Source organism: Manis javanica, chromosome 2 (genome assembly GCF_040802235.1).
Source record: "Manis javanica isolate MJ-LG chromosome 2, MJ_LKY, whole genome shotgun sequence".
NCBI lineage: Eukaryota > Metazoa > Chordata > Mammalia > Pholidota > Manidae > Manis > Manis javanica.
This window is the reverse complement of record NC_133157.1, coordinates 165,572,863-165,582,925: the sequence shown is the minus strand read 5'-3', so window position 1 is coordinate 165,582,925 and position 10,063 is coordinate 165,572,863. Positions and strand designations below refer to the sequence as shown.

At 34.0% G+C, this 10,063-nt stretch overlaps 1 protein-coding gene across 2 annotated transcripts in view; it reads right to left on the bottom strand.

Annotated features, from left to right (window-relative positions):
• The window catches only part of ZC2HC1A (zinc finger C2HC-type containing 1A), a 52,447-nt gene continuing 42,384 nt past the window's right edge, over window positions 1–10,063 (bottom strand). For both annotated transcript variants that reach the window (XM_073229741.1, XM_073229742.1), the window contains 2 exons: window positions 9,852–9,959; window positions 1–6,169 (listed from right to left, as the gene is read on the bottom strand). In XM_073229741.1, coding sequence (XP_073085842.1) covers window positions 6,004–6,169; window positions 9,852–9,959 — 274 coding nt within the window. In that variant the 3' untranslated portion in view covers window positions 1–6,003. The remainder of the gene's footprint in view (window positions 6,170–9,851; window positions 9,960–10,063) is intronic.

Sequence of the window (10,063 nt, the reverse complement as noted above, 5' to 3'; positions counted from 1 at the left end):
TTTTGGAGGGACTACTATAGATGGAAGTATTTCTAAGGCTAAATAGCTGTCACCAGAGGAAATAAAACCACAATAAAGAAAGTAGAACAATTAATTATGAAGCAGATGCAAAATTAAATCAACTACCCTAAAAGTCAGCCAAGGGATAGACAAAGAATAGAGAATATGATACCTAATATGTAAAGAATGGAGAAGAAAAAGGAGAAAAAAAAATATCCTTCAGATTGTGTTTGCAATTGCATACTAAGTGAGTTAAGTTAGACTGTTAGATAGGAAGGGAATTACCCTTGAACCTTTGGTAACCACGAATCTAAAGCCTGAGTGGCAATAAATACATACCTATAGATAATCACCCTAAATGTAAATCATCTAAATGCACCAACAAAAGACATAGAGTCACTGAATGGATAAAACTACAAGACCCATCTATATGCTACCTACAAGAGACTCACTTCAAATGCAAAGACTTATACAGACTGAAAGTGAATGGATGGAAAAAGACAGTCCAAGCAACTAATAGGGAGAAAACATCAGGAGTTGCAATGCTTGCATCAGAAAAAATAGACTTCAAAACAAAGTCACAAGAGACAAAGGACATTACATAATAATAAATGGGTCAGTCCAACAAGAGGATATGACCATGAAAAATATCTATGCACCCAACACAGGATCACCTACATATGTGAAACAAATACTAACAGAATTGAAGGGGGAAACAGAATGCAATGCATTCATTTTAGGAGACTTCAACACTCCACTCACTCTAAACCAGACAGAAAATAAGTATGGAGATAGAGGCACTGAACAACACATTAGAACACACGGACCTAACAGACATCTACAGAACACTACACCCAAAAGCAGCAGAATAGACATTCTTCTCAAGTGCACATGGAACATTTTCAAGACCAGATCATATACTAGGCCACAAAAAGAACCTCAGTAAATTCAAAAAGATTGAAATTGTACCAACCAGTTTCTCAGACCACAAAGGTATGAAACTAGAAATAAACTGTGCAAAGAAAATGAAGAAACTCAAAAACACATGGAGGCTTAACAACATGCTCCTAAGGAATCAATGGATCAATGACCAAATAAAAACAGGGATCATCTAACATATGGAGACAAATGACAACACAACACTGCAAAATCTGTGGGATGCAGCAAAGGCTGTGCTGAGAGGGAAGTATACTGTAATACAGGCTTACCTCAGGCAAGAAGAACAATCACATATGAAGTCTAAATTCACAATTAATGAAAGTAGTAAAAGAAGAACAAATGAGGCCCAAAGTTAGTAGGAGGGACATAATAAATATTAGAGCATAAATAAATAAAATTGAGAATAAAACAATAGAAAAAAATCAAAGAAAGCAGGAGCTGGTTCTTTGAAAAATAAACAAAATAGATAAACCCCAAGCCAGACTTATCAAGGAAAAAAGAGTCTACACACATAAAAGGAATCATAAATGAGAAAGGAAAAATCAAGATGGACACCACAGAAATACAAAGAATTATTAGAGAATACTATGAAAAATAATATGGTAACAAATTGGATAACCTAGAAGAAATGTACAACTTCTAGAAAAATAAAGCCTTCCCAGGCTGACCCAGGAAGAAACAGAAACATGAACAGAACAATTACCAGCAATGAAATTGAACTGGTAATCAAAAAATTACCTAAGAACAAAATACCAGAACCAGATGGCTTCACCACTGAATTTTATCAAACATTTAGTGAAGACCCTAATACCCTTCTTCCTTAAAGTTTTCCAAAAAGTAGAAGAGAGAATACTCCCAAACTCATTCTACGAGGCCAGCATCACTCTAATACCAAAACCAGGCCAAGACACCACAAAAAAAGAAAATTACAGACCAATATCCCTGATAAACATAGATGCAAAAATACTCAACAAAATATTAGCAAACTGAATTAAAAAATACATCAAAAAGATCATCCATCATGAACAAGTATGATTTATTCCAGCAATGCAAGGATGGTACAACAATAGAAAAGCCATCATCATCATCCATCACATCAACAAAAAGGAGGATAAATACTACGTTTTTATCTTCATAGATGCTGAAAATGCATTCGACAAAATTCAGTATCCATTCATGATAAAAACTCTCAACAAAATGGGTATAGAGGGCAAGTACCTCAATATAATAAAGGTCATATATGACAAACCCGGAGCCAACATACTTAACAGGGGAAGCTGAAAGCTTTTCCTTTAAGATTGGGAACAAGACAAGGATTCACCCTCTTCCACTTTTATTCAACATAGTACTGGAGGTCCTAGCCATGGCAATCAGACAACAAAAAGAAATAAAAGGCATCCAGATTGGTAAAGAAGTGAAACTGTCACTATATGCAGATTACATGATATTGTATAAAAAACCTAAAGAATCCACTCCAAATTGACTAGATCTAATATCTGAATTCAGCAAAGTTTCAATTATAAAATTAATACACAGAAATTTGTTGCATTTGTATAAACTAATGATGAACTAGAAGAGAAATCAGGAAAACAATTCCATTCACAATTGCATCAAAAAGAATAAAATACCTAGGAATAAATCTAACCAAGGAAGTGAAAGATCTATACCCTGAAAACTACAAGACACTCATGAGAGAAATTAAAGAAGATAGCAATACATGGAAACACATCCTATGCTCATGGATAGGAAGAATTAATATTGTCAAAATGGCAATACTGCCTAAAGCAATCTACAGATTCAATGCAATTCCTATCAAAATACCAACTGCATTCTTCAACAAACTAGAGCAAATAGTTCTAATATTCATATGGAACCATAAAAGACTCTGAATAGCCAAAGCAATCCTGAGAAGGAACCATAGAACTGGATGGATTATGCTCCCTGACTTCAAGCTCTACTACAAAGCCACAGTAATCAAGACAATTTGGTACTAGCATAAGAACAGACCCATAGACCAATGGAACAAACTAGAGATCCCAGATATAAACCCAAGCATATATGGTCAATTAATATACAATAAAGGAGCCATGGACATACAATGGGGAAATGACAGTGTCCTCAACAAGTGGTGTTGGCAAAACTGAACAGCTCATGCAAGAGAATGAAACTGGATTACTGTCTAACCGTATACACAAAAGTAAACTCAAAATGGATCAAAGACCTGAATGTAAGTCATGAAACCATAAAAATCTTCAAAGAAAACAGGCAAAAATCTCCTGAATATAAACACGAGCAACTTTTTCATGAACACATCTCCTCCTGCAAGGGAAACAAAAGCAAAAATGAACAAATGGGACTACATCAAGCTAAAAAGCTTCTGTACAGCCAAGGACAACATCAGTAGCACAAAAAGGTATCCTTCAGTATGGAAGAATATATTTGTAAATGGCATATCCAGTAAGGGGTTAACATCCAAAATATATAAATAACTCACACATCTCAACAACTAAAAAGCAAATAACCCAATTAAAAAATGGGTGTAGGATATGAACAGACAATTCTCTAAAGAAGAAATTCAGAGGGCCAACAGGCACATGAAAAGATGCTCCACATTGCTAATTATCAGGGAAATGCAAATTAAAACCACAATGAGATATCACCTCACACCAGTTAGGAAGGCCAGCATAGAAAAGACTAAGAACAACAAATGCTGGTGAGGATGCGGAGAAAGAGGAACCTCGTACACTGCTGGTGGGAATGTAAACTAGTTCAACCATTGTGGAAAGCAGTATGGAGGGTCCTCAAAAAACTAAAAATAGAAATACCATTTGACCCAGGAATTCCACTCCTAGGAATTTACCCAAAGAATACATGTTCTCATATTCAAAAAGACATGTGCACCCCTATATTTATTGCAGCATGACCAAGAAATGGAAGCAACCTAAGTGTCCATCAGTAGATGAATGGATAAAGATGTGGTACATATACACAGTGGAATACTATTCAGGTATAAGAAACAAATCCTACCATTTGCAAAAACATGGATGGAGCTAGAGGATATTATGCTCAGTGAAATAAACCAAGTGGAGAAAGACAAGTATCAAATGATTTCCCTTATTTGTTGAGTACAACAACGAAGTAAAACTGAAGGAACAAAACAGCAGCAGACTCAGAAACTCCTAAAAGGGACCAGCAGTTATGAAAGGGGAAGGGTGGGAAGGGAGGGAGAAGGGGATTGAGGGGTATTATGATTAATACACATGGTGTGGGTGGGATCATGGGGAAGACAGTGTAGCACAAAGACAAGTAGTGACTCTGTGGTACACTGAAGGGCACTGACTAAAATGGAGTATGGGGGGGATTTGATAATATGTGTGATTTTAGTAACCACATTGTTTTTCATGTGAAACCTTTATATGAGTGTATATCAGTAATACCTTAATAAAAAATTATATAAAAATAGAAAAAAAGAATGAAATGTAAGGTAAGTAAAATGACAATTCCATTACCACTAAGTTTATGTCCCCTGCCTGAAATATAAAAAAGAACCCCCAAAAATCTAATGAATAAAATTATCAAGTATAGGCATAAATAAATTTCAGAGAAAACTGTAAACCACAAACTTGTACATTGATCCTTACAGTTGATAAGAATCAAAAACATGAAGCTAGAAATTGCCTAAAAATGATTTGCTTATGCTTTTATAATATCATACATAGCTTTGTTAGGTCTGATTCAACATAAAGTAATACTGAATTACTCAATATGACTGCCGAGGCAATCCAAGATCTATTTACTAAATACTATGTTACACTGAAAGTGACAAAGATTAAAAGCTGTATATCAGTTAAGTTAGAAAGTGTAATTACATTTTTGTGAATGTTTAATTACATAAGTCAGCTATGCAGTAAAGCAATGCATTTTCGTGTCTTTTGATTGTGATATGAATGGTGTTTCAGCACTAAAAAGAAAATATGAGAATGAAAAATTAGATATTCCCTTAACTCACTCATTACTATATCTAAACAAGGGACTAAAATTCAAATACTTTTTTATCTACATGCCCTCAACTATGATTAGTTACCCAAATTATGAATTATTAGTTGAGGTGGTTTGTTTTAAAATCAATTAGAATAATTTCTTCCTAATTCAGATACACAGAAATAAAGATATTAAGATTTTGCAAGGAATTTTGTACATCTTATATTAAATAATTACATTTCAAAGTTGGCAAAAATTAAGTAATAAAGACTACTCTTCAGACATGAAGTTATGGAAAATAAAGACAAAAAGTGAATTTGGAGACACAATTGGAAGTATGAATGTATGTTCAATTAATAATTTATCAGGTCAAAAAAATCATTCAGTTCTAACTAGAGTAAGATATATTTGTATTTTCAGTCTTGTGTCTCTGAAAAGGAAATTGCATAATTACACTGTAAAGAATAAATAAAGCTCTGAAACTTATTGAATTAATAATATACTAAGTAAAGGGCACTATAGACTGTAGGGGTTTTTCTCTTCTAAGAAATATATTTATAAAATTAATTGTTGAAGAGCTCTAGAGGAAAATTACCTCACATAACTGAAAATATTCTATTCAATTACAAAATTCCAAGCATCCTAGTGTACTATGATACTATCTGAAAATAGGCACTGGATAATAAAAATGTTTATTCTGATTTTTTGCTCAAAGTAATGATCATCTTAAAGCTAGAAGAGCTAACCACTAGTGTTTTCGTTTGTGGAGGTATACTCAATGTGCTTTAGCAACAACAGAAGAGTAATACCTAAGTTAATAACTCGAAATCATTTTCTAACAGATAAGTGAGTATTTCCTTGAATGGCACAATTTGGGGTATCAGGTATTTATTATACACAGTATATGTACACACACATATATATGCACTCACACACATAACAGAGCCAATGGATTATGATTCAAAAATTGCTGAAAAAGTATTGAGTAATTTTAGCATAAAATCACTTGAGGAACTGTTCTAACTGTCCAAACAGCAATAGTTACAAAATTCTGGATTTAGCTTTTTTCTTATTGGATTCTGTTCACAGAACCATTCTTCGAATGCCACATTCACAGCAGAACTTAGCCCATTCTACGGGGTATTTAGTCCCACACTCATGGCAGAATTTTGGTAAGTGTCCCGTTGCATTTCCTTCAATGCCTTTAATGTTTCCTCCATTAAGTGAAGATAAATAGTCTCCATCTGGCCTGAAGAAGTACAGAAAAAAAGTGGAAACACAAAGTACACATCAGTAGTTGAAAACCTTTAAGAAACAGAACATAATATTAAGTATATTAAGTATAACTTACAAGCCTGCTTATCTCATTTTTAATATCCTTCTAGTTCAGATACAAAAATTCCTTTTAGTTAATATTGAAATTCTAAATGTTTCTTTGGCATTATATCTGTCCCTATGCAGAGCACTTTTCATAAGCAAATGTAGCCATGCTTGCCGTTTGCTCTGTGTACTGGGTATTTACTAGAATGGGAATAAGATGGAAATTTACAGTGTTCCCTCTGCAAAACCATCTACTGAATCAGAAATCCTGGGGTAGGGCCAACAAGTTGTGTCCTTAGTACTTCAGGTGATTATGATGCTCATTAAAGTTTGAGGACCACTGGTTTAGTTGGCATATATTCAAAGGTCAGCAGTTATTTTCCCTCAGCACTATGAATGGACTGATTCTATTGTCTTTTGGCTCCAAGTGTTGTGAACTGTGTACTGTATGGGTAATCCTGGCATTGTCTAAGAAATGTTTTCTCTGTTTTTACAATTTTCATATTGTCTGTTCTGTCTTCTCAAGTTTCATTACAATGCAAATACATGTTGTTTTCATTTTATTCATTCTGCCTATAATTGTGGTTCTTTGATTCCAAAACCTCGTGTTTTTCATTAATCATGAAATATTAGTGATTATTATTCAAATGCTGCCTCTCACTCATTATATCTTCTTCTTTGACCCGTGATTCAATACATATTAATTTTACCATGATTTTTAATCTCTTTCACTTCTTCCATCTCTCTTAGGACTATACTCTAGATAATGTCTTTAAATCTATCCTCCAGGTCACTGCTCTCTTTTTCAGCTGTATCTAATCTATAATTTAAACCATCTTTTAAGTTTGTTTTTTCCTTTATATTGAGTTATGTTTGATTCTTTTGCAAAGATGATCTAATTTCTTTTGTAATAGTGTATTTTTATTATTAGTTATTCCAATTAATTCTCTTGTGTCTTTAAATACTGTGAACAGACTTACTTGATAAGCAATGTCTGATGGTTTCACTATCTTAAGTCACGGGAACTTGTGTTTATTTTCTTCCTAACTCTCATTCATGATTGACTGTTAATTCTTTGTATAGTTTGAAATTTCTATGTGTGTTCTGTAATTCACAATTGTGAGCTCATGTTTGCTCATGAGAATCAGGAAGCCTGGGTTAAAGAGCATTTCACATAGGAGACAACTTGATTTTGCTTTTACAAGCTCTGAGGGAGCAACTAAATCAAGACTCTTATTTTTCCAGTTAAGAATTTCTTAGAATATGCAGATATTGTCCTTTCAAACATTAAACTCATATAAAAGTGAGATTATAGTTCTGAATTATTGGTAGGAATTCTTGCATCCTTCTGAGCCACAGCTGAGACAGATAAGCTGGGGTCTCCTAGTCCTGGTTGGTGGACTTTTTTTTTTTCTAGTCCATCCTTCAACTGAGAGATAACTAAAGTATTGTGAGAAAAATGTTAGCAAAACACTTTGTCCTTTTTGGTGGACATCTTTGACCTTAGAATAATGTCCTAGGTCTATTTAATGAAAACACAATGAAAGTGGAATGCCAGTTATGTTTCCAGGCAACAATGTTTATACACCATCCCCTAAAACTGGACACATCCCTCAAGACAACCTGGAAGTTAAGTATATGGTACTACTATAGGAGATACTGGCTTCCTGTGGGGACACAGAACTTGTAATTAGATTGACCCTACATCCACCTATGAGATCTTGCCCTCTCACTAAGTCACTTGGATGACCAATGAAGACTAGCTCCCAGACTGCTACAAGGGCTCTCACGAGTGAGAGACCCTTAATGCTGCCCTAATATCATTCCAAATTTTCTGTAAGTAATTCCAATGCCAAATGTAACATATTGTCATTTGATTACCTCTAGCTGAGCCTAAAGTGACTCCTTGGTGAACATGCAAGAGTGCTGGCTTATAGCAAGACACATGGGCGGAGGGTGTGGGAAGAGTAGGTAAATTGAGTGTCTAACACTCCACTTCCTACAAGTCCAAGAAATCAACTCCTCTCTCCCACAATGTCATTAACACCCATGCCTCTATGTAATGAAGATCAGTCAAATCCTCAAATGCAGCTGCAGTTCAGGGTTAAATGACTAATTTAACCTCTAGTTTCCTTTATGTTTTTGTCCTGTGGAAGTTTCCCTTTTCTTAATGCTAAGCTATACAATCAAAATGATACGTGTTCTATTTTATATAGCATTTCTAGATGTCTTACGTGGGAGAAAATGTAGTCTACTCTACTTCCAGAAAATGAAATCTCTGAGATTTATTCATCTGTTCTGGTTATAATTATTTCTAACTGGGATGGGGGAATAGGGTGTTAAGGGTAATCTAAGTGACCAAGGCTCAGTGCTTCCCATCACCTATCAACCATTTAAAAAGAAAGAAAACTAAAGAAATATCTGAACTTATTTTCTTAATGTGATTTTTTTTGCCCTTGCCTACTGGCACTTCTTTTGTCTACTTCTTTGGAAAAATAAGGTGATCCTTTTATTTAAGTAGATGTATTTAAGTTTTCCCTTTGATAAGAGAATGTTAATCCTATATACAGTATTGATTCAAAACACATGGCTCCACACACATACAACATAGTACAGCCATACTCTAGGACTTCAAGAAACATCAACTCACTTCTTGATGTGTAACATGTATCAAACTTCAACTGAGACAAACTATTTATTCAAGGCTCTATTTGGAAAGACAGCAACTCACCTATTATTCTATGGTTCTTATCCCTTGTTATACATAAGCATCACTCTCAAAACTTCCTAAATGGCAATGGCCAGATACCACTTTTCAAACCAAAGAGATCAAAATCTCTGGAAGGGACCTGGACATGTTCATTTTTCAGAAAGCTCCACAGATGCTTCTTTATGAAAGAAAACCAGGATTGAAAGCTAGTATCTTGGAATCTATGTAGTAAACCTGAAAATTAATCCCTCGATTAAATCTGAAAAATGGATGGCTGTATATATTTATAGCAAAAATCAAGAATATATACACTCATACAACAGAAATCATAGAAATCCTTTTTTCATTGCATCTTTCAATTCATATTTTTTCTTTTCCTATTCTTCTTTCATTTAAAAAATATTCTGTCTCACTGTACTTTGTAGATTTCTATAACTTGCTTTAAAATTTTCTGGCATAAGTCGGGATATATATTTAAAAACATTTAAAATTGGGATGGTTTCATTACATGCTTAAAAACAGAGTGAATGGATAACACATGGATAATCAAAACCTCAGCTGGGAGTTTAAATGTATTAAAATCTGCTGAAAATACCAGTTTAAGGGGCCTATTACATCATTAGTGAGGTAAAATAACCATGTTGCTATTAAAATTAAGACATAAAAACATAAACGAATCCAATGGAAGTGAACAAATTGTCCTTGAGCATTTGCAACAATACAGGAAAACATTATGTCAGAACAACTTCTTTAGTATACAACTTAGAAGACAGATTAAGTCATACAGCAAAGGAAATTAGATTTTCTATAAATAGTCTGATACATAGTTTTGTATATGGTCTTTGGAAAACTACATATATTCATTTTTATTTTAGTTATTAAATATCAGAGCTAAACATACCTGGCTATGTAGCTTTCAGTATATGTTTTTCTTTTGCTTGTAGGCACACTTGAGGCAGGATTTCGTGCCAAACTAGGGGGTGTGGTATTTCGAGGTTTGATGTTAGCTCTAGAAGAAAGAGATGATATAATGAAAAAATACTGAATAGCAAGCATTTGTTTCTGAAATTGCTTATTTGCATTAGAAATATAATTAGAAGCCGTAGAGAGGTA